The following is a 26,712-nucleotide window of genomic DNA, read 5'->3' on the forward strand; positions in this document are numbered from 1 at the left end:
GTTTTATCTAAAACTGTTATGTCTGCCTGTTTGTCTGTCTGAAAATGATAATTTCCAAGACTAAATCAAACAATGGATAATCCACGATGGAATAGTGACAATATTGTGAAAAGGATAGATTGCTGCTAACCACACAGTGGATATGTTGAGTCGGGGACAGGAACAACAAGCAGACTGCTAAACAAGTAAGCTTTCAGTCAAAAGGCCATCTTCTAAAGTAGGCAAAACACATACACACACACACATTCACACAAGCACAACTCACATGCATATGACCATTGTCTCTGGCCACTGTCTCAGTCCGGGCTTGGCAGCCAGAGCCAGTGGTCATGTGTGCATGAACTGTGCTTGCATGAATGTGCGTGTGTGTGTGTGTGTGTGTGTGTGTGTGTGAGAGAGAGAGAGAGAGAAGGGGGGGGGGGGGGGGTATGCCTCAGGTAAATGCAGTTGCTACGGTATTTTTGTAAAATATTCTTTCCATCATTGAATTCTACACCAGTCAACCTCAATTCAAATGATTCACTCATTCATTCATTCATTTACTGTATTCCACAGACTCATTTAGAAGGAGAACTTTCAGGATTGTGGAATGATTCAAAGTATACATTAACAAAAGACATGCAAAAGACTTAATTTGTACAATAAACTATCCCTATATTGCTTAATGCTATTCTGATTATACTAGCTAAATTTAATAAAGGAGCAAAGTTGATATTTCAAAATAAGTACCAAGACACCTCACCATTTTTGTCTGTTTAGTTTTTGGAGAATTATGGTTTGCATACAGCTGTATTATAACTTTATTAAAAAACCAGTGTCGGTCAGAAATGGACCACTGTCAGGTACAATGTGACTCCACAATCAGATGCATGACAAATCATAACTATTAACAAGCATCATGCCATAAAGCAACATGTGAATTGAAGTATGTGTTTCTGACTCAAGCTTGTTGTTTAATGAAGTGACAATACAGCTTTATGGAAACCATGATTTTCCAAAAATTCATAGGTGCTGTAAATCATGGCCTCTTCAAAGTGATGTAAAATTTTACTTTCCTCAAATAAACTGAGCTTTCTTTGGCTAATAAATTTGTGGGAAATTATAACAGTAATAGATTACACTGCAAATAATTAAAATGTATTTTTTATTTCTAATGTTATGTGTTAAGCAAATGATACCAACCTTGCAGTAATCTGCTGATGCAAATAGTAGAATAGCTCACCACGTCGATTCTTATTGACAAGAGCTGGTAAGCCAGAGAATGGATAGTACAGATGCCACTGCCAGTGGAATAAATTAACCCCAATATCTTCTCGGAAATATGCAACACGGTGCTCTGGTTCAAGATCAGACGCTGTGTAGTCACGTGGAATTACTATTGGTAACTAAATGTGAACAAAAGATTAAAAAAATACATCATTTTACGTCAAAGTAACTGACAATAGAAAATTTAATTTCCCTAGATGAAATTCAATTATTACTATGTTACACTCCAGGCAAGTTACTGTACATAATCTGGTTACACATTTCAGTATGATTTCTTAAACTCAAATGTTTGAAAAAAGTAATAACTAGTCTATTTAAGAGCTCCATACTAAATGAGTACATATTCTATTTTAAGCAATTAGAAGATGCAGAATAAGACAAAACCTCATTGAATATGATTTGTTAAAATATCCTCAACAGTTACCACACACAGAAAAAACAGGAAATTTAAAAAAAACTAACAGAATGTTATGACCACCATTAAGCAGCAATGATGGCCTGTGCTAGAATTAAATGTAAAATGAAAGAAAGCATAGTGAACAACTATTCAGTAACAGTTTACTATAATATTATATGGTAAAATATTCTTTACATAAACATGAAACTTTGATTGCAACTGTATTTGTTCAGTCGCTCAGTTAGTGTTCCTCAAGAAGGTCCCAATACATGGACCTTAATTTTGAGGTGCAGAACTGTGCAGTCTAACAGCTTAGAAGATTTTAGATTGTGTAATTATAATTCTTTGAGTTGTGAATAGCAATGGAATTACGAGAGAACAAGTTAGTTTCTCAGCACACTATTAGCACAACACACTTAGTTTTCTAGATCTGTGTTACACAAATTACATTTCTGTACTAAATATTTGTTAGTTTATTCAGTTTTCTCTTGGACCAAAAGTTCAGGGGCATTACTAAGTGCACATTCATGACTGTCTTCAACTGAATATTGGAGAACCATTTTCTGGTACAAGTAACTAAGTCTGCCAATGTACATTTGTTTGATGGCCCTTGACTTCGAATCCTAGTATGGGACAAAATTTTCAACATAACAATTCTCAACAATTAGGTGGTGGCACAGCACCAAACTATACATGCTCTCCAAAGGTAATGACCTTCAACAAAGATGCAGGTATTCATTAGATTACTTACAGTTTTGTATTCTGGAGTAGTGTAGATAGCCTTTCAGTTTCTTACAAAAGTTGTGGTCATTAGCAAAGTAGTTCAAATACTATTTATCTTTAAACTGCTTCTCAGTCTATTAGTTACAGATATTTTCATGTATCATGGTTACGATCACAATTTGTTAAAATAACTTGCTTCTCTTTGTTGATCATAAGATAAAAAGCTGAACAGTACAAAATGGTTCATGTATAGTCATCAAAGGTAGTATTTCAATGTTTATTATTTAATTTATGAGTTTTATATACTGACAATTTAGCATACAAGCTTGCAGTGCACGACTTGATCCATGGCAAAAGGTGTTGCGCTACCTGATACAGGGGCTAATTCATGTCTTGAAGTGCTCAAAACAAAGTCTAAGACATTATAATGTGGATCTTAATAATAACACAAAACTAAACCCCAATAAAGCCCATAAAATAATAATGAGATTCTAATAATCTGCCAGATTACAATATGGAGCATAAATTACTTGCCACATTGTCATTATTGTCGCCAGTGATTTTTATCATGATGTGATATGGCTTCTTCCATTCAAGTGTTGAAGTATGCTACTAGCAGTCTTCTTCAGGTCGGGTCTTCCTGGGCCATTCTTTGTTAGGCCATGTTCTTGTCCTAGAAATTGGGTAGACTTTCTTGTGACTTTCGCTGGTCCTTGTTCTTCATTCACTCTTAGTTTTAACTCTCATTTTATCTTTTTAGAAGGTGGAAAAATGATTTTTACAAGGCCACTTACTTGTATAATATACAAAGAATAGCCAATATTCAGGGATATGACAGGAACAATCATTCTAAACAAAAAATCTAGTAAACAGGAGCTCTATAATGCAACCATTGAGAGCTGTGAGCACTTCTTCACCTTTCATATTGTGAAACAAATCTCTTCTACTGCATGCTCTTTGGTTTCCATATTTTGGGAGGAGGTAGTATGGACCAAAACAAGAAAAAATTGTCTAGTAAACACAGGCTACACAATACATACCTAAGAGCTATGAGCACTTGTTCATCTTCACTACTGTGAAACACTTCTTCTGAACAAGTTAAGGTACACACTTTACAGTCCATATTTACTGGACAATTTTTTCTTGTCTTTATTCATACTGCCACCTCTCAAAACATGTAACATAAAGAACTTGTAGTAGAAGAGATTTGTCTCATACTATCCAAGATGAAAGAGTGCTCATAGCTCTTAAGTATGTATTATAGAGCAGATGTTTACTAGTTTTTTCCCCCTTCAGATGATCATTCTGTCACATCCTAGAATATTGACCATTTCTCCTGGGACACACTGTATAAGCAACTAGCCCTCACCCTATATTTTCTACACTTGTATCTTTCCACAGATGATTATGCTATTTGCTTTTATACTAGTTTGTTTCAGGGGGAAGTGGATTGTGTTCAAGAAATTGTAAAATTTTTATCTAATGTGTCAGTAATGATCTGTCATGTTTTCTCAGTTTGCTTGAGTCATTATGAGCTTCCAGATGTTCTGTCACATTGTTTCCATTTTATGCACACTATTTTGATGACTGCTGCTGTTTTTGAATTTTGCTGTTCTCAAAACTTGCATGGTATAACTATTTATTTATTTATTTATCCATCTGTAGACAATCAGGATTTTATGGATGTTTACTACATAAGTATATACAATAGGTACACAAATTTATAATTGTCAATATCAGAATTCATGAATATTGTAACATAAAAATACATTGTTAATCCACTTAATAACACAGTTGATAATTTTTTACATATAACTATATATTTACATCATTCCAAATAATCCTTAACGGTACAAAAACACTTTTCCAAGAGATAGTTTTTTTAGTGATTTCCTGAAGTTATCTATTTTGATTATGTCTTTGATCCCTTACGGAAGATTCTTGTACAATTTAATTCCATTATATAACATGTGATTTTGAGATTTTTATTTGTTTTTCCTATAGAGATGTAAGTGTTGTCTGTGTCTGGTTTCATGTGCATGTATGGAACTGTTTATCGGGAACTGGTCAATGTGTTTTTTTATGTATCTTACTGTCTGTAAAATGTATTCACACAGACCTGTCAATACACCCAAAAATTTGAATAACTCCGTGCAATGGGATCTATTGCTACTTATCGTTATGATTCGTACAGCCCTGTTTTGCAACTTAAATATTGTCTGTCTGTTCTGCTCTGTTGATCCCTAGAAGGATATGCCATAACTAATTATAGAGCAGACATACACAAAATATGCACTTCTAGTACATGAGCTACTACACACTGAATTTATTAACCTAAGTGCATAGCATGCTGAAGTACCACAGTGTACTTGGTCCAATTTAGTTGAGAGTTGACATGCATGCCTAAAAATTTTGTTGATGCTACACGTTCTATGTGCTCATTATTAACTTTTAACTTGGTACTGTTCAGTTTTCTGTTTAAGTGTAAACTAATACTTTTTTTAAGGGTTAATTTATTAGTCTCTATCCACCATCATAGATGCTTAAGTGTTTCCTCAGCTTTTCCATTGAGTACACTTGGTGACTCAGCTTTGATTAAGACATTACTGTCATCAGCAAACAGTGCTGATTCACCATGTTTGGCACTTTGCGGAAAATCATTGATGTATATTAAAAAGAGGATTGGGCCCAGCACACTTCCTTGGGGGACTCTTATATTGATGTACTCTGGGTTTGAAAGATATGAAAAGGTACGATTGGAGTTAGTTTGAGTGATCTCCACCTGTTGGACAACTGTTTTGCAGGTATGAATGAAACCACATGTTTGTTACTCCTCTTACTCCTAGTGCATTTAATTTGTTTAGCAAAATTGTGTGGTCTACTGTGTCAAATGTTTTGGTCAAATCAAGGAAGATCCCTGTTATGTGGTCTCCTTTGTCTAGTGCTTTGAGGATAACATTTGAGAAATGAGCTACAGCTGAATTTGTGCTTTCACCAGCCAGGAAACCAAATTGCTCTTTACTCAAAAGATTGAACTTTCTCAAGTACCCCATGAGCCTGTTTTTGATTATGGTCTCTATGACTTTTGAAAAGGATGATAGTAACGAGACTGGTCTGTAATTTTCTATGATTTCTGGGTCACCTTTCTTATATATAGGTAGGATTTTTGCATGCTTTAGTATGTCTGGGTAGCAACCTGTGGAGAAGGATTCAATGACGATGTGCACTCAAGGGATTTTTATGTTGTCTATGTAGTCCTTCAGTAAGCACACAGGTACTTCATCTATGCCTGCTGAATTTTTACATTTTAGGTTACTCACAAGATTGCATACTTCTGCTGTGGTTGGTCATAGCATCATTGTGTGTGGTATTCTGTTCAGCATTTGTAAATGCTTTGTTTTATTTAACTTCTGTTGCAGTTTGGTTGCAATGTTGCTGAAATACAGATTGGTAAAGTTTGCTAGTCTTTTGGGGTCATTTATTTTGGTATCATTGTGCTGATACTGCATGTTTATTGGCTTTAGTTTTTTCCGAGTAAAATGCAATGGTTATACACCATTTTCTTCAAATATACTAGCATCTCATGTATGAAGACTGTTGAATGTTTCCGATGTATTCTATTCAATTTACTCTTTGAGAAACTAAGGAAGGAAAATCATATGATAGAAGGAAAATCAAAGGATAATTTTACACAACTCAAACAGAAACAAAATCTCAGGATAGCCTCAATGGTACAAGTCATCAGAAATACTACAATGCTTTCAACAGGACAAATTATCAGAAATACTGATGACAGCAGTTAAGCAGTTACATCAGATCATAGCATACTTCTGTTATGTCTTCTGAGAGCCTCATAAAGCCAATATTACAACAAAATATCCTTTATATTATAAAGATCTGACATGGCAACCTTTAATTTCCATTATAACCAGGGGATGATTTCCGTACAGAAAGGTTCAGTTATAGTATGATTGTGTTAAATTTCATGTTATTAATAAGGGAAGCTACGTTTAAAATATTGGTAACTGTTCTGCTGCATAAGACTTTCCAATGGAAAATTCAGAATATAAAGTATTGGAATAAAATTTAAACACCTCTAAATATGTGACACAGAAACATCATTTATGCATGGAGGGTTGGTGTAGCACATATCCTAAGACTATAATATCAATGAGTCACTGTTTAAATTGACCGGCTCATACAAATAGCTGGGTGTAACACTATGTAGGGATATGAAATGGAAGGATCGTGTAGGCTCAGTTGTGGGTAAAGCAGGTGGTAGATTTCAGTTTACTGGTAGAATACTGGGAAAGTGCAATCTCTCTACAAGGAGATTGCTTACAAATCACTCGTGTGACTAGTTCTAGAATACTGCTCAAGTGTGTGGGACCCATACCAAGTAGGACTAACAGGGAATATTGAAAATATATGGAGAAGGGCAGCACAAATGGTTATAGGTTTGTCTGATCCTTGGCAGAGTGCACAGAGATACTGAAGGAACTGAACTGCAAGATTCTTGAAGACAGACATAAACTATCCTGAGAAACTTCCTGGCAGATTAAAACTGTGTGCCCGACCGAGACTCGAACTCGGAACCTTTGCCTTTCGCGGGCAAGCGCTCTACCAACTGAGCTACCGAAGCACGACTCACGCCCGGTCTCACAGCCTTACTTCTGCCAGTTTGGAAGGTAGGAAATGAGATACTGGCAGAAGTAAGGCTGTGAGACCGGGCGTGAGTCGTGCTTCAGTAGCTCAGTTGGTAGAGCGCTTGCCCGCGAAAGGCAAAGGTCCCGAGTTCGAGTCTCGGTCGGGCACACAGTTTTAATCTGCCAGGAAGTTTCATATCAGCGCACACTCCGCTGCAGAGTGAAAATCTCATTCTATCCCGAGAAAGTATATTAACAAAGTTTCAGGAACCAGCTTTAAATGATGACTCTAGGAATATACGAGTACTGCAACCCTCCATATATCGCTCCCGTAGGCATCACGAGGACACGATCAGAATAATTATTGCACACACAGAGGCATTCAAACAATCATTCTTCTCATGCTCCGTATGTGAATGGAACAGGAGGAAAACCTAATAACTGGTAAAATGGGACATACCCTCTGCTGTGCATCTCACAATGGTATGCAGATGTAGATGTAGAAATACAATGGCCGAAAGAGCCATGTTGTGGAGAAATTATATCCTGAGTATGAAATGCTGAGTCCATAACAACTGTATTTGGCTAGATGATATAGTGGTCTGATATTTCAATAACAATATTGATTTGTTAAACTTAGTAAAGATAGCAGGATGGTATAAATGACCACACTATACGCAGTTTTCTCAGTTTCATACAAGTTCTGTTATGGGCTTGCAAGGGTCTAAATCTACATGTATACTGCACATAACAACTTTGAAGGGCACAGCAGAGAGTACATCCCACCATATCTTAGGGTTCTTTAGGAGATCTTTTTGTACACAAAATGCCCAACATGTTGAATATAAAGTGTCAGATGGCTGTGGATGTTGCCAGAGGCGGGCCAAGAGATGTGCACAAGCTTGTTGTCCTATTTGCAGACAGTAGCATGAACTGATGCATGGGTGAATTGCCATCTGCCATTGTAAACTGCACAAAAGCTGTAACACATATTAGGACCAATGTTGTACACAGAATGTCATCTTGGAGCCTCAGGAAGTGTCTGGTGGAAGACAAGCTGTGAAATATGACGCTACTCACTGGGCTCCCTCTCAGGTGTAACCTCCAAGTGTCCAAGTCCTGAGGTGTAGTGAGAGTTCGTACTCAAAGGCTGAATGGCACCAATTAATTATTAGTGATGAAAAAAGATTTTGCCTTGGTATCAGTAATAGCAGTTTGTGAACATGGTATTGATAAGGAGAGCAAAAACTATTAGAGTGTAGCAGACAGAAACAGGCAGAAATAGGTACAGGCATTGTGGCAGGGGTGCCGGAGCCACTGTCTACAAGTACATACTAAATCTGGTGTCGACCAAACAATGAAAAGTGCAGAATGTGTGTAGAATGTCAGTGAGTTCACCCTGCTCATAACTCTATGATTCTGGTAGATGCTCTCTTCCACAGCTTGTGTAATCCACATCTTAGCTGAGTGGTCGATATGTCTGACTGCTATGCAGCAGTGGGTCCGGGTTCAATTCCCAGTCGGGTCAGAGATTTTCTCTGCTTGGGGACTGGGTATTGTGTGTTCCTCACCATCATTTTGTCATCACCAACACACAAGTTGCCCAATGTGGCATCAACTAAAAGGACTTGCAACTCACTGGCCAAACTTCCCCAAGGGATTCCCACTTATCAATGTCATACTATTAATTAATTTTTTTCCACTGCTTGCCTACACATTTTGAGGATTATGCAACATTTGCCCCAACCTTTGTGTTCATTAATTAATTGTGTTCTGTAGATCCCATCACAAAGGAGAACCTTCATGGATGTGGAAGGACTCTAGATATAGATTAACAAAAGACTGGCAAATCAGAGAAACTTAATCCCTATAGTGCATTAACAATAAACTATTACTACAGTGCTAAATACTATCCATGCTATTCCATCTGCTGGTTATTTAATATCAGCAACTTAATATTTCCTTGACTCACAGTGGCATTCTCCAAAGAAAATAGTTACCTTCACCTGTAAATACTGATCACTGTTTACAGTACATCAATAAAATTTCTGTAAAGATTGCTAATTCCAATGTAGCTCAAAATACTGTTTTGCTTGCTCCCTAGAAAGTAAGATGTTTTTAGAAGGAGTGGCTAACGAGGTACATTTTTAATTTTTCAAAACAACAACATCCACCCCCCACCCCCCCGACCATTATTAACGTTTTTTTATTTACGACCCCAATTTCAGCTGTTGTATGGAGGACATAGTAACAGGCATCCCTGGCACAGAGAAGCAACTGAGCCAGATGGAATCCATATTTAGTTTTACAAAGAGTACCCAATAGCATTAGCCCCTTCCTTAGCTTACAATCTCTCACCAAGTGCAAAGTCTCAAGCAATAAGAAAAAAGTGCAGGTGACTCCCATATATAACAAGGGTAAAAGAACAGACTTGCAAAATTATAGACAAATATCCTTAACATTGGTTTGCTGCAGAATTCTTGTACATATTCTGAGTTCCTTCAAACAGAAAAGCTTCTGTCCACAGATTTAGAAAGCATCAATTGTGACACAGCAAGATTGTTATACCCCATCTGCTATATTTGTGATCCCTGATATTAACTTTTTTCCCTATTCTAATTTTCTCTTCCTCTCCAAATGCGTAATTAAGCTTTTCCCTATTTAAATTTATTGTTTGGACATATGTTAAGGCTAGGCTAATTTCAGGAATACCATCAGTATGGCTATAAAGTATGTTAGTTAAAAGTTACAGTTAATTAAAGTTAGCACTGTAGTTTGATATGTGAAAAACTTTGTTAGTCAGCATAATTCCATATAATGATCCATGCCAACAGAAAGCTAAGCATTGCCACCTTCCTGCAAAGTACTTTAAATTATTGGAAACTAACTGACTGAAGAAATAATCAGCATTCCAATTCATAAGCAGCCCCAATTTCCATGAAAGATTTTGTCATAGCCACTGTTACATGCAACACTTTGACTACATGTTTTTGATACCTTAATTTTTCTGTACAAAATTACATACATCAGTTAATTAATTGCCTAATTAATAATTCCATGTAATTTACCCTAATTTGTAATATGGTGCTCATACATGTAAACAAGGAAATTCACAGTGTGTAAGGAGAAGAGCACCCATGTATTTCTCTAAATTTCTGATTAGCAACATTTCCTATCCATCCAAACAATTCCATATTCCCAGATTTTCAGTGCTATACCTAAATATTTAATCATATATCTAAAAAGAAAGATGATGAGACTTACCAAACAAAAGCGCTGGCAGGTCGATAGACACACAAAAAAACACAAACATACACACAAAATTCTAGCTTTCGCAACCAACGGTTGCCTCATCAGGAAAGAGGGAAGGAGAGGGAAAGACAAAAGGATTTGGGTTTTAAGGGAGAGGGTAAGGAGTCATTCCAATCCCGGGAGGGGAAAGACTTACCTTAGGGGGAAAAAAGGAAAGGTATACACTCGCACACACACACATATCCATCCGCATATACACAGACACAAGCAGACATTTGTAAAGGCAAAGAGTTTGGGCCAATATTTATTCAATATTTAATCAATGTGATTATCTCAAGCAGCACACTATTAATGCAGTATTTGAGCAGTACAGGGTTGTTTCTCCTATTCATCTGCATTAATGTACATTTTCCCACATTTAGAACAAGCTGCCATTCATCACACCAACTAGAAATTCTGTCTAAGACATCTGGTATCCTCCTACAGTCACTCAATGATGACATCTTCCCACACACGATGGCATCATCAGTAAAAAGTCACAGACTGCTGCTCATCCTGTCCCTCGGATTGTTCATATATATGGAGAATGAAAGTGGTTCTATCACATGACCGTGGCACGTTCTTGATGATATTGTAGTCTCTGATGAACACTTGCCATCGAGGATAATGTTATCCTCGACGACAAGTGTTTCTCAGAGACAATAGAATCTTCAGGAATGCCCCACTTTTATTCTCCATATACATAAATGATATGACAGACAGGGTGAGTAGCTGTCTGTGACTTTTTGCGTGTGACACTGTGGTGTATGGGAAGATGTCAATGTTGAGTGACTGTGGGAGAATACAGATGTCTTAGACAGAACTTCTAGTTGGCGTGATGAATGGCAGCTTGTTCTACATGTGAAAAAATGTACGTTAATGCAGATGAATAGGAAAAACAATCCTGTAATGTTCAAATACAGCACTAATAGTGTGCTCCTTGACACAATCATGTCAATAAAAATATCTAGGTGTAGCGTTCAAAAGTGGTATGAAAAATAACGGACACATAAAGATGGCAGTCGGGATGCGAACAGTCAACTTCTGTTTATTGGGAGAATTTTGGGAAGCGCAGCTCATCTATTAAGAAAACATGACCCATTCTTGAGTACTGCTTGAATGTCTGGGAACCCTACCACATCAGATTAAAAGGGAGACATTGAAGGAATTCAGATGTTGCTAGATTTGTTACCAGTAGGTTCAATAAACATGCAAGTATTATGGAGATGCTTCATGAATTCAAATGGGAATTCCTAGGTGGAAGATAATGTTCGTTTCACCAAATACCATTGAGAAAATTTAGAGACCCAGCATTTGAGATTGATTGCAGAAATTCTATTGCCACCAATACATTTCACAATAGGACTACAAAATAAGATAAGAGAAATTAGGGATCATGTGGAGGCATAAAGACAGTCATTTTTCCCTTGCTCCATTTGTGAGAGGAGCAGGAAAGAAAAAGACTAGTACTGGTACAAGGTACTATCATCTATGCACTATTTGGTGGCTTGCAAAACATCATGTACATATATGTTGATGTATATTCTCAAGCAGCAGCTCACTATGCAGAGCATCAGTGTGTAATCAGTCTTAAGAGAACATTGTCCTCATGTCAAATGTCACATTTGGTGCACGTGTATTCTGCAGTACTGATAAGAATTCTAAATGAATTATTATTTAAGATCCTATGTTCTTTTATACATATTATGATTTATGGCATGAAATGTGTAAATGTGTTTGACATGAGGACAATGTTCCCTTAACAGGAGTGAATATGTATTGTATGGATGCATGGTGTCTGTTCTTCTGCAGGAATCTCAATGTAGGGAGCATGGAGGACATAAACAATCACTGCAGATAGTTGGCACTAGGTGAGAATGTGGGTTGGCTGAGAGGTTTGCCAAAATAGTCCATGCAATCCTGATAAATTCTGAGTCTGGATAGTGCAGTGATTAATGCAACTGGCTAATAAGCAGTCCGGCACATATTTTCACTCATCACCGTTGATTCTGCATAAAGTCCTGATGCAATTGACATCAATAGATCCTTCACATTCCTTTCCTTTCTCCCCCTCCACCTTCAAATTACATAATAAGTGTCACAGCTGCAGATTCCACACGGTTTTTTCCTCTTTCGGTCATGTCCAAAAGAACAGACACCATGTGTTAATACAGTTGATTCATCTTGATGGGCAATGAATCCACCACCTTCAGTGCGAATACACAACGGCTGCCCTCCAGTGGAAATTTCAAAGCAGCAAGCACGGAGGCCGTGGATGGGGACTGCGGATAGTTGATGCTAGGTGAGACTGTAAGTCAGCCGAGAGGTGTGCCGAGATAGTCCACACAATTGCGATAAACGCTGTGTCCCAATGGTGCAGTGGTTAATGCAATTGCCAGATAAGCAGGAGATCCATGGTTACAATACTGGTCCGCCCGTCACCGCTGCTTGGCTTAAAATCTTGACGCAAGTGAAATTGATAGCTCCTTCTCTTCTTTTCCTTTCTTCTCCCTCCACTTTCAATTTACAGAATATGTACTGATGCACTTCACAGTGATTTATTAACTGAGAAATTGTGATCGTAAATAAATCACTTTATTAAGAGTCCAGTTAGAAAATGCCGTCACTTCTAAAATGCTGCAGGACTGTGGATGTCAGTAAACAGAAATACACTCCTGGAAATGGAAAAAAGAACACATTGACACCGGTGTGTCAGACCCACCATACTTGCTCCGGACACTGCGAGAGGGCTGTACAAGCAATGATCACACGCACGGCACAGCGGACACACCAGGAACCGCGGTGTTGGCCGTCGAATGGCGCTAGCTGCGCATCATTTGTGCACCGCCGTCGTCAGTGTCAGCCAGTTTGCCGTGGCATACGGAGCTCCATCGCAGTCTTTAACACTGGTAGCATGCCGCGACAGCGTGGACGTGAACCGTATGTGCAGTTGACGGACTTTGAGCGAGGGCGTATAGTGGGCATGTGGGAGGCCGGGTGGACGTACCGCCGAATTGCTCAACACGTGGGGCGTGAGGTCTCCACAGTACATCGATGTTGTCGCCAGTGGTCGGCGGAAGGTGCACGTGCCCGTCGACCTGGGACCGGACCGCAGCGACGCACGGATGCACGCCAAGACCGTAGGATCCTACGCAGTGCCGTAGGGGACCGCACCGCCACTTCCCAGCAAATTAGGCACACTGTTGCTCCTGGGGTATCGGCGAGGACCATTCGCAACCGTCTCCATGAAGCTGGGCTACGGTCCCACACACCGTTAGGCCGTCTTCCGCTCACGCCCCAACATCGTGCAGCCCGCCTCCAGTGGTGTCGCGACAGGCGTGAATGGAGGGACGAATGGAGACATGTCATCTTCAGCGATGAGAGTCACTTCTGCCTTGGTGCCAATGATGGTCGTATGCGTGTTTGGCGCCGTGCAGGTGAGCGCCACAATCAGGACTGCATACGACCGAGGCACACAGGGCCAACACCCGGAATCATGGTGTGGGGAGCGATCTCCTACACTGGCCGTACACCACTGGTGATCATCGAGGGGACACTGAATAGTGCACGGTACATCCAAACCGTCATCGAACCCATCGTTCTACCATTCCTAGACCGGCAAGGGAACTTGCTGTTCCAACAGGACAATGCACGTCCGCGTGTATCCCGTGCCACCCAACGTGCTCTAGAAGGAGTAAGTCAACTACCCTGGCCAGCAAGATCTCCGGATCTGTCCCCCATTGAGCATGTTTGGGACTGGATGAAGCGTCGTCTCACGCGGTCTGCACGTCCAGCACGAACGCTGGTCCAACTGAGGCGCCAGGTGGAAATGGCATGGCAAGCCGTTCCACAGGACTACATCCAGCATCTCTACGATCGTCTCCATGGGAGAATAGCAGCCTGCATTGCTGCGAAAGGTGGATATACACTGTACTAGTGCCGATATTGTGCATGCTCTGTTGCCTGTGTCTATGTGCCTGTGGTTCTGTCAGTGTGATCATGTGATGTATCTGACCCCAGGAATGTGTCAATAAAGTTTCCCCTTCCTGGGACAATGAATTCACGGTGTTCTTATTTCAATTTCCAGGAGTGTATATATATTTCTTTTTTTTCTTCAAATTTCTTGCTTTATGTTAGATGGGAGCTTTGCACCAGAGTTCATAACTACACAATGAGCCACAGATAAGGAGGCAAAGTCTACATGAAAATCATTTACCCTGGTCAGTATGATCAGTGACCTGATCCCAATTTAACATGTGGATAAAACATTCAAGACAATTTTGACAACCGGAGGATTCAACATACAACACTGTCTCCCAAAGCGATGTCTGGTACCTCTACCCTCATGATAGCAGGAATGAATTGTATCTAGAGGAGACTATAAAAGATGCTGAAACTGTTGTCCAACACAATCTGCTCACATACGCATGATCCTGTGTATATGGCCATATAGTGTACAGTGTGTATAATACACACACAATATTCATGACTTGTACAAACACTACTATGTAATATTAATCTTCCATTAAAGTATACTGTGCTACAAAATGTGCATGGCTTACCCTGTTCCCTTCACCAACAACATTTGCTTCCTGACGAGCTTGTCCAAAGATAGAGCTGTCCATAAACTTATCTGGAAAGACTTCACTTAGAGGAGGCAGCGGTATATTTCGTGTGTCTGGTCGATGAATGATGGCAATTGACAGTGCGTAAGCATACATGTATGGGTTTATGCGGTCACGGCAGTAGATTGACAAGGACAAAAAATCTTCATATGTGCGCATTCCTGAAAAAAGGTAAAATAGTTTGTGAGATGGATGCTATAATTTTAATGTAAACATATTCAGCTTAAAGTGGTGTCTCATTTCTGCAATTGATTTTCGTGTTCAGAGTTACAAGAACTTTTACTTCTAAATTACTGGTACCCTCCATATCCTCAGTATTCCCCTCCACAATATGAGAACTTCCATTTCTCTTCAGTGCAGAAAATGCCTTCAGTCTTATACTTGTATGTAAACAAAACAGTAACAGTTTGGGAAATGTTATTCTTTACCAGCATCTACGAATGGGATCATTTGCCCTCCCCCATTTTCTACCAAAACAAATAAATAAAAAGAAAAGTCACAACAATACAGCCCTTGCTGGAGCATTGTAGCTGTGTGTGTGTGTGTGTGTGTGTGTGTGTGTGAGAGAGAGAGAGAGAGAGAGAGAGAGAGAGAGAGAGTGTGTGTGTGTGTGTGTGTGTGTGTGTGTGTGTGTGTGTGTGTGTGTGTGTGTGTGCACGCACGCACAACTCTGAGAGGGCCATAAATTTGTAAGCTGTGATACTACATTAAAATTCGTTTTTATGTACCTCTCACTGTGTGGGATAGCCATGTGGTCTGAGACACCTTGCCACAGTTCGCGTGGCTCCCCCTGTCAGAGGTCCAAGCCCTCCTTCAGACATAGGTGTGTGTGTTATCCTTAGCATAAGTTAGTTTAAGTTAGATTAAGCAGTGTGTAAGCCTAGGGACCAATAACCTCAGCAGTTTGGTCCCATAGGAACTCACCACAAATTTCCAAAATATGTACCTCTCTACCACTCAACTGGATTTCTGAGTACTTATCATTCACTACTCCACTGTTGACTTCACAATTTGATTGACAATCTATGAGTTCAGCTGGCAGGTATTTTAGAAGGGATGTTCTTATTAACATCCATGCTGTTTACAGTTATTTTTTTTCATGTCCCATGGATCATTTTGCATGATAAATTGTAATGATGTGGAACAATTCATTTCACATTCACATCAAAAATTAATTCCATAAATATGGGTACATGCTGAACATATAACAGTTTGAAAAAATTCAGATAATACAGATGTGGGTTGTTAGTAGTTCCTACACACCACCTTTTGCACATTACAAAAACAGAAATTCTTCTACAGAATAGAATTAGCTCCCAAGGATAAACTTTTTCAGTTTGTTTTCAAATTTTACTTTGCTGTCTGTCAGATATTTTATATTATTTGGTTAAGTGACCAAAAGTTTTAGTTGCAGCACTGTGCATGTCTTTTTGTGATACAGAAAAATTTAATGTGGAGCAATATATGTCATTTTTCCTTGTGATATTGTAATTATGTTCATCATTGTTCCTTTTCAGCTGTAGTGAATTATTTAGAATGAACTTCATGAGGGAATAAATATACTGTGCAGCAGCAGTCAGAACGGCCAAGTCCTTAAACAAATGTCTACTAGATGATCATGAGTGAGCGCCACATATTATTCTTACAGCACGTTTTTGAGCAATAAAGACTTTTGTTTCTTAAAGGTGAGTTACCTCAGAACATTATACCATATGACATTATTGAATGAAAATATGCAAAATATGTCAACTTACTGATTTGTCTCTTCTCAAAATTTGCAAAGATTCTAAGTGCAAATGTGGCTGAACTACATTGTTTTGGGAGTTCCAAAACGTGCTTTTTCCAGTTTAAATTCTCATCAGTATGGACACCTAAGGATTTTGAAGTTTCCAACCAGTTTATTATGTCCTCACCATGTGTTACACTTATCACTGGCATAGTACCCCTAGACACGCAGAACTGAATAAATTGTTGCCTTTTTAAAATGTAGTGTGAGACCATTTTCAGAAAACCAGTCAATGATACTTCTTCTAAGAACAATGTTTACTGTTTCTTCTGTTTCTGTATGTATGCTGGGGCTGGTCACAGTACTAGTGACATCTGCAAAAAGAACTAATTCTGTTTGTTGTGTATTAGGCAGAAGGTTGTTTACATACATGAGAAGCAATAGTGGACCTAAACTGAGCCATGGAGAACCCCATATGTGATTCCTTCACACTCAGAATTATATCCACAGATTATATAGGTTGATCGTCAGTTCCCACTCTCTGGACGTGCTGTTTCTTTATAATGTTCTATTTCTCAGACCCTCATTTGTTTTAGTGTTCTGAGAATTGTTGCATTAATTACATTGATGAAACAGATAATTTCTTGAGCTTCTAAGTAGTGACAAGCAAATTAAACTGATAAAACAGAAAATTTTCTGGCCTACAGAAAATAAACTACAAGCCAAACTGTGGAAAATTCATGGCATCTTACATTTAGTTTGAGAAATAGTTACAAACAAGCAGTTACACATCATAAAAAACTACATTTCTCATTTTAAACAGCTGAAAATGTCCTTTGTAAGAGCTGTATGCTTATGTGTACTGGTTCAAAAAATTATTTATCAGTCTCATTAAAATAAGAAAATACATTAAGAATATATTTGTATGATGACCATTTAACTTCTCTTCTACACTACTCACCCATAAATGTTTCTACAAGTCTTCCTGCCATTCTTCGATGATGTGGTATAAATGGAGAGAAGTTCTCTTTACGGCCAAGGCTCATGGGAAATGACAGATCAGGCAGTGTGATGGACCGCACATCTATTTCTATTTTATTTGAAGGTCCACCCCATCTGTCTGCTAAATCTGAAGCTATTGGCTGATAGCGTGATGGCTGAAAATAAAATGATAAAATAGATAACAGTGACGTGACATTTAAAACTGGGAAACATCCTAGATTTTCTGAGCCTTTTCTCCTAATTCATCGAGGCTGCGTGGTATTGAGAGTTCTCTAACAGAATAAGAAAATATGAGGAAATTGCTACTACATTCCTAACAATGAAAGAACATGAGCCCATTATGACTATTTCTTGCTTGTTATCTATGAGGTGTGTTTAGGAAGTATTGAAACTCTGGTTGGCAGAAGTATATTAGTTGATTTGGAGATACAGAACCCTAACCCTCTTCAAAGTAGTCTCCTTGGCAATACACCCAATTCCATTGCTCATGCCACTGTTGAAAACACTTCTGGAGAGTGTCTTTATCAATGGGGTCATTGCATTCTGCGTGATGTTTTCTCTTGATTCAAATAATGTTCATTTCATGGCCAATTTCAATTTGGAAAACAGCCCAAAATAACATGGAGCCATGTTGGTGGATAGCCTGACTAACGATAGGAATTTTGTGGTTGGTGAGGAATGTCTGAATTAGGTGTGCAGAAAGTGCAGGTGTATTATTGCTGCCCACAGATCTGGTCATTTGTGCTACACAGCATGAAGAATGTGACAAAGTATCTCCTGTTAGTATTCCAGTATTCCTTTGGGATGGTTTGACCTTAGGGTGCATATTCATGATGCACTATCCACTGTGAGCCAAAGAAAATAGTCAACATGACCTTGACATTGTTGTGGACAGCCATGTTCCCCCCCCCCCCTTGGGGTGTCACAAGTTTCTAATGAGATGACTGCATCTTGGTTTCTGGGTTGTACACGTAAAACCACATTTCACCACCTATGATCACAGTGTTGCAGAAAGACCTGCGATCACAATATTCCAGAAAATTGGATTTACTGTTTGCTTTGTCCAGCATGTCCTGTGCAATATGCAGATGGGATAGCTTATGCTCCTTTTTCAGCAGTTTAGGTATAAGTGATATTCTCCTCATGCACAATCTGTTGGTCAAAATTGAATGTATCATTGTTTGGCATGTTAAGTGTCTACCTGAACATGGTTCACTGTCCACTGATGTGCTTGTCATCTTTGAAGAGGTTATACCACTCCTTTATCTATACCTTGTTCACTGTATCGTTCCCAGAAGTCTGTCAAGTCTTGTGAATGCTTTTCACTTGGGTACTGCCAAGCTTTTGGCAAAATTTTGTGTGATATCACTGCTAAATATATCCCATCATTTTACAACTTACTGCAAACCAATTCTCTCATAGACTCCGTTGCTAGCAGCTGATGCTTTCTGTTGGTGGTAAGAAATTCACAGCTGTGCGTAAATGCCTGCAACCACATCTCCACGGAAGAAAGTATCCTATGCTTCATTGGTTTACACAACAAAGGTCTGGAACTTTTTCAACACAACTTGCATAGTTTTATCAGTGACTCCCTACCCTAATTACATACACTAACAACTTTTTAAACTTCCAATACATAAAAGCAATGGAAAGTTCTGGTTGGAATCTCAACAGTTATGGAACGGACAGATTGCTATTCACTGTAAAGATGACACATCGAGTTGCAGACAGGCACAATGAAAATACTGTTACACAATGAGCTTTCAGCCAAAGCATTCTCCAGAAAACAAAGGAAAACACACACACACATTCACTCAAGCAGCCACACCTCACACATACACACATGACCATGGCTGGAGATAGCAGTCATGTTCATGTAAGGTGTGGCTGCTCGAGTAAATGTATGTGTGTGCATTTTTTCCTTTCTTTTCTGAAGAAGACTTATGCCGATAGATTATCCTTTTCATAATTTTTGATATTCCAATACATACACATTTTCTTCAACATGCACTGATAAGCCAAAACATTATGACCATGCCTACCATGATGTTATTTGACACCTGGTGGCATTGCAGGCATGTGACGTGGTAACAAAAGTATGTAAGCAGAGCAGACATGGACAGGGGATCACCCTAGCAAAGATATGGGCTGCAAATAGGAAAATCCATTGGGATAAGTGAGTTTGACAAAGGGCAGATTATTATTATACAGAGTCTGTGAACAAGTATCTTGAAAACAGTGAAGATGGTCAAATTTTCACATGCTAGTGTTGTGAGCATCTACGGAAAGAGGTAGAAGGGCAGTGAAACTGCCACTAGATGCTAAATGGTTGAATATCTATGATTCTTCACACAACATGGAGTCCAGAGGTTTGTCTGCTCAGTAAAATAGGATACATGGTGATCTGTGGCATCTCTGATGAAAGAGCATAATGCTCGTGCATGCACAAGTGTTTTGGAGCACACTGTTAATTGTACAGTGTTGAATGTGGAGCTCCACAGTAGATCACCCCATGTGTTCACATCTTGACCCAACGACATCATCAATTATGACTGCAGTGGGGATAGGACCAACAGGATTCTACCATCAAACAATGGAAACATGTCAGCTCTTCATGTGAATCACATTTTTTTTACACTACATCAGTGGTCATCTCCACAAATGCCATCACTGAGGTAAACAGTACTTCGAAATGTGCAGCATGCCATGGACACAGGCTGATGGGAGCAGCATTATGCTATGGGTGACATTCTCCTGCTCTTGCACAGGACCTGTGGTAGTAATTGAAGACACGCTGACAGCTGTGAACAACATACATCCCTTCACGCTTGACTTCTTCCCCAACGGCAGAGTCATTTTTCAAAAAACATAACTGTCCATGTTTTGGACATGTGACGGTGCTACACTGGTTTGTGGCACATTATAGTGAACTCACATTGATGTCTTGGCAACCAAACTCACCAGACGTAAATCCTATGGAACCCATCTGGGTTGCTATTGGGCATCATCACCGCATATGCAAATTAGTGGCCTGTTATTTACGCAAATTACATGACATGTACATAGAAATCTAATGCCACATACGTCCACAAACCTACCAACAAACTGTTGGATCTCTGATATGCAGAATCATTAATGTATTTTGTTCCAAAGATGAACAAACAAGCTATTAAGCAGGTGGTCACAATGTTTTGGCTCATCACTGTAAACTTGTAGCCAAATTAAAGAACTTTACATTATCAGTTTCAGTCTATACAACCATCTTTAGATGTATGGATGCATATATGACATAAATGTTCAATAGTAGATACAATTTCTATACAAAAAATGTAAAAGTACCCTGAGAAGATTTGTGGTAAAACACGAAATCTGAAATTCGTATTTGTGTCAATGGTGCTGGTTACAAGCCTGTGACCAAGATATACTAATGACACCAAATATGAATCTCAATGTTTGTATTTTATCATGAAACTTTTTAGAGTAATTTTATAATTTTTTGTAAAGTTTTACATCTACTGTTGAATAATTTTTGTATATACTCATGAACCTGAAGATAGCCTCATAGGCTGAAACTGGTAATGAATAAATTTGCTTAATTCAGCAGCTGAAAGTGTTAGTCACAATAACAAATTTCTCGATAGTAAAGCAAATACTAATTTCAAAACCTTTGGGAAGCCTTTAAAGTCATATTTACAACTATGCCACTTTTACATTATCGAAGAATAATTCTGCATATTAATCTTTATCTATGTTTAAAAGTATGAATCATATTATCTGTAAAGTCAAATATGTATGCATAGAAATCCCTTTTACCTGCATGCATATAAACTGACTCATTCAATGTCTTATGCATAATGCGCTTTTGTAGCCAAGAGGACTGATAAAAATGAAAAATAGTACATGTCATTTCTACAATACCTGTAATTGTTATTAAGAGACTGCACTGATTTATTTCATAGAGAAGTCTAAAGCAACAGTGTGTTCCACATTCATCTTGTTACTAGTAAGCAGTCTTACATCCTTTTTCAGTTTGAAACCAAAGTCATGATGATTTCTGAATGAACAAATGCTAAAGAGAGGATACAATAAAATGGAAATGTGGAGCATGTATTGTGTGGATCAGTTGTACAAACATATTATTTCAGCCCATTATTTCTATGTTTGATTGCATTACTATGCTTTGTTGCTGTTGTTATTTTCATTTCTTAATTATTTAAAATTATGAAAACTGCAATGTTTAAGATGTATTCTTTGAAAGTTCTACTTGACCTCGCTTGTATTGTTATGCGATAAAACTACACGAGGAAGAATTTTGTTGACTGTGGTAATACTGTGTGTGTGTTTTCTGGAATGTCTTTTTGTATGGTATATTTGTGAGTGGATGGGGTGTGGGTATTCACAATTTTTGCAATGGCACTTGCTTAAAACGTACTATAATTCATGTGGGCTACTACAAGCACAGTATGTGCCATTACTGGAAGCTATAAAACTAAAGAAGGACAAGTCTGAGAAGAAATTGGAATGCTACAGACCTTAAACAAAACCAATACTAAACATTTGCAGAATTTCATGAATAATACTAATAATAATAATAGAAATAAAATAATAACTAATGGAGGAGCAATGTTATTATCACTCTTAAAAATGACAGGCGTGTATTAACAGGGTATTAGTGTCTGCATACTGCAGTTTCCATAGAGAATGCAAGTGCCCATTAAAAAAAATCATTAAACTGAGGATTGCCTTATACATGATACACATATAGATATAATTAGACACACTCTAAAGTATGGCCTCAGTCATTAATTCACAATAAACTCACCAGATACTCAGTTGGGAGATTAAACACAATTCTGTTTTCTATTCCTTTAGGAACAAACAATGGCTCTGCAATGCGGTCAAACATAAGAAGAATGTTTTGAGGATCACTGAATGATAAGGAACTTGATTGTGACTGCGAGAGGCTGAGCCGACCTCTAGCGGTGTTTAGTGATAATGTCTGCGACTGCGACTGTGCTTGTGATGCCTGCTGTGCCTGAAACAAACAAAAAGAAATAGGTTTTCTATTATATGAGTGATACATTGTTTGGAAACATTATCAAGTGTGACTTTCAATCATCGTCAACATCATCTGGGTATCCTACCAGTGAGCAGGTCTTCTTTCCATGTATTATCATTTCCATGTAAAGTCTGGAGGTTGTAGTCTCTTACGTCCTTTCCACTAGCTGATACCATGACTTTCCTTCATTAATTCAAATTATGAGTATGTTTTCAGGTTGACTCTGAACAGTGCCATTTGAATAGGAAGCTATATTAGTAGATAATAAATTGAAGGAAAGTGGAAACTAGGAGACAGCTTCAAATCTGATGAACTCCTTGAATGAACATAGGAGAGAAAAATGGCACAAAGAAACCAGGGACATAGACACCACACATGCCAGTAGAAAAATTTAGACACTGATTTTCAAGCTCGGAGAAGATCCTTCCCACAATACAAAGAAGTCAACAGTCTCAAGTGACACAATCACCAGGCACTTAGAGAGAGTTTCAAGGGTTCTGGCAGGTAAATTAAATGCTCAGAAAGAAAAGAACAGCTTACTGAAATCAAGAAATCTCTGCAATCTAATCCGTAATTCTCTTCTCTACTTAAGGTCACTGAACTGGAGACAACCCTTAACCATACAAAATGTAAAAAAACTGCAGATTTGCTATACCATGAACTTTTGGTGCACAGTGGTCCTACAATGCGAACATGAGTAGTTCACTTTTTAGGAAAATTCTGAACACAGGAACATTATCAGCAAAATTTACATTGCTGTCAGGCAACCAGGGGAAGAATGAACAGCTGCAGAGCACTTTTGCTCAGTTTCTCTACTTAACTGTGCTTACAAACTCTCAGAAACAACGATCTTAGACTGAATACAATACCAAATTAATTCTGTGGTACCACCTGAACAAGCTGGATTTACACCTCATAGAAGATCTGGTGAGCAAGTGCTCTCCTTGACTGCTCACATGGAAACTGGCTACCAGAAGAAACTCAAGACCAGGACAGTTTTCGTTGACCTGTCAGCAGTTTATGACATGGTGTGACATGAGAGTCTCATGTGATCCCATAGATGTTCCCAGTGCCTTATATGATTATGCTCTTCACGGGTATGCTGCTGGATATGATCATCTTTTATAAAATTCCCTGTCATTGTGGAAAGGCCTATATTGGACAGACTATTCGCACTGTTCATGACCGATGTGTGGAACATCAGTGTCACATACATTTGCTCCAGCCTGAAAAATCTGCCGTCACCAAACATTGTCTCAATTAAGGGCATAACATGTCATTTAAAGAGATGCAAATTGTTGCCCCGGCTTCTCGTTACTGGGATTGTGTACTCAAGGAATCCATCAAAATATGATTATCCGATGACATTATTAATAGAGACAGAGGTTTTCCTTTAAGCAAGATATGGAACCCTATTTTATCTGATATAAAACAACAATGATCTGGTTTTTGACCCGCTACATTTTAATTTGCGATTTATCACTTTTGCCAGTTTCTACTGCCGGTGGCGCTGCAATTCTTCACTTTAGAGGGGGAAGCTCTTCTGCTTCTCATGCAGGCGCAGTGGCCTGGACCCAGAGTATAAAGGAACTGCGGTTTCTGATGTTCATTAAGTTCCAGCGTGATTGTGTCTTGACGATTGCACCTGAAGATGGCAGCCAGATGGATCACTGAAATATCGGTACTGAATTAATTCTGTGGTACCACCTGAACAAGCTGGATTTACACCTCATAGAAGATCTGGTGAGCAAGTGCTCTCCTTGACTGCTCACATGGAAACTGGCTACCAGAAGAAACTCAAGACCAGGACAGTTTTCGTTGACCTGTCAGCAGTTTATGACATGGTGTGACATGAGAGTCTCATGTGATCCCATAGATGTTCCCAGTGCCTTATATGATTATGCTCTTCACGGGTATGCTGCTGGATATGATCATCTTTTATAAAATTCCCTGTCATTGTGGAAAGGCCTATATTGGACAGACTATTCGCACTGTTCATGACCGATGTGTGGAACATCAGTGTCACATACATTTGCTCCAGCCTGAAAAATCTGCCGTCACCAAACATTGTCTCAATTAAGGGCATAACATGTCATTTAAAGAGATGCAAATTGTTGCCCCGGCTTCTCGTTACTGGGATTGTGTACTCAAGGAATCCATCAAAATATGATTATCCGATGACATTATTAATAGAGACAGAGGTTTTCCTTTAAGCAAGATATGGAACCCTATTTTATCTGATATAAAACAACAATGATCTGGTTTTTGACCCGCTACATTTTAATTTGCGATTTATCACTTTTGCCAGTTTCTACTGCCGGTGGCGCTGCAATTCTTCACTTTAGAGGGGGAAGCTCTTCTGCTTCTCATGCAGGCGCAGTGGCCTGGACCCAGAGTATAAAGGAACTGCGGTTTCTGATGTTCATTAAGTTCCAGCGTGATTGTGTCTTGACGATTGCACCTGAAGATGGCAGCCAGATGGATCACTGAAATATCGGTACTGAAGACGATCATATCTGGCAGCATACCCATGAAGAGCTTAATGAGGGTCTCATATTGAAATTTATGAAAACAATATCTTGTAAGACTCTAAGTAGCCTCTTTTGCAACATGTTGAGCAATTGGTGGTTTAAATTAGGCCAAGGTGAAAAGACAAGAAGATAGAATGTAATCAAAGACAGCTTACCTGAAATCTCTGTTCTTACTCTGGTGTCATTCAATCTCTACACAGCAGACCTACCCAACTCGACCTGCCAGAAATTCCAGTATGCAGGTAACCTTTCAATTTCATATCAGAGTGAAGATCTTTTGGAACATGAAGACCACCTAACAAACAGCCTCACTAAACTTTATGATTATTATCAGACACGGAGACTTAAATCTAATGTTTCTGAAACAAAGGTATGTCTTTCCCACCTCTCTAATCATCTAGCAGCAGCAAAGATCAGCCCACACTTAAGTCCTCTTGACACAGTCAAGTACAACGATAAGCCAAAATAGCTGGGTGTCATGCTGATTCACCATAAACAGACACAAGACAACTGACACTGAGGCCAGTACAGCAAAAGCTAAAATGCTTAACTCCATTTTCAAGTGTTCTTTACAAAGAAAAACCTGGGATAATTGCCCAAATTTAATCCTCGCACCACTGAAAAGATGAATTAAATAAGTTTGAGTGTCAGCAGTATTGAGAAACAGCTGAAATTGTCAAAACTGAACAAATCTCCAGGGCCCAATGGAATCCCTGTCAAGTTCTGTACTGAACTTGCAGCTGAGTTAGCCCCTCTTCTACCTATAATCTATCGTAGATCCCTCATACAAAAAGCCTTGCCCAGCTCTTGGAAAAAAGCACAGGTCACAACCATCTTGAAGAGGGGTGGCAGAAGTGATTCACAAAACTACTGTCCAATATACTTGACATTGATTAGTTGTAGAAACTTATAGCATATTCTCAGCTCAAATATAATGAGATATATTGAATAGAATGACCTCCTCAGTGGCAAGCAGCATGGATTCTGGAAACATGTCACATGAAATCCAACTCGCACTTTTCTTACAACATACTGAAAGCTCTGGATCAAGGCAGTCAGGTAGATGCAGTATTTCTTGATTTCTGATAAGCATCTGACTCAGTACCACACCTAAATATATTGTGAAAAGTATGATCATACAGGTATCAAGTGAAATTTGTAACTGGACTGCGGACTTTTTGGTAGGAAGGAAGCAGCAACTTATCTTACATGGACAGTAACCAACAGATGTAGAAGTAATTTCATGTGTGCCCCAAGGAAGTGTGTTGGGAGCCTTACTGTCCAAAAGACCTAGCAGACAATATTAATAGTAACATCAAACTTTTTGCAGAGATGCAGTAATCTATAGTGAATTACTATCTGAAACAAGCTGTGTAAATATTCAGTCAGATCTTGATAAGATTTCAAAGTGCTGCAAGGATTGACAACTTACTTTAAATGTTCAGA

General features: G+C 38.8%; 1 protein-coding gene and 1 long non-coding RNA gene across 3 annotated transcripts in view; one reads left to right on the forward strand and one right to left on the reverse strand.

Annotated features, from left to right (window-relative positions):
- The window catches only part of LOC126101082 (phenoloxidase 2-like), a 99,166-nt gene that overhangs the window by 56,307 nt on the left and 16,147 nt on the right, over positions 1–26,712 (reverse strand). Inside the window, exons 2-5 of the mRNA XM_049911760.1 lie at positions 22,499–22,711; positions 17,636–17,831; positions 14,886–15,109; positions 1,183–1,385 (exon numbers count right to left, since the gene is read on the reverse strand). Of these exons, the coding sequence (XP_049767717.1) occupies positions 1,183–1,385; positions 14,886–15,109; positions 17,636–17,831; positions 22,499–22,711 (836 nt within the window). The remainder of the gene's footprint in view (positions 1–1,182; positions 1,386–14,885; positions 15,110–17,635; positions 17,832–22,498; positions 22,712–26,712) is intronic.
- On the forward strand, positions 98–22,682 carry LOC126101083 (uncharacterized). 2 transcript variants are annotated; one of them, XR_007522255.1, is made up of 3 exons: positions 98–185; positions 16,466–16,633; positions 22,549–22,682. It is a non-coding gene; the product is annotated as an uncharacterized LOC126101083 (long non-coding RNA). The 2 variants fall into 2 exon arrangements; XR_007522254.1 differs by lacking the exon at positions 98–185 and adding an exon at positions 12,497–12,625.

This window comes from Schistocerca cancellata, chromosome 9 (assembly GCF_023864275.1).
Source record: "Schistocerca cancellata isolate TAMUIC-IGC-003103 chromosome 9, iqSchCanc2.1, whole genome shotgun sequence".
Classification (NCBI taxonomy): Eukaryota; Metazoa; Arthropoda; class Insecta; order Orthoptera; family Acrididae; genus Schistocerca; species Schistocerca cancellata.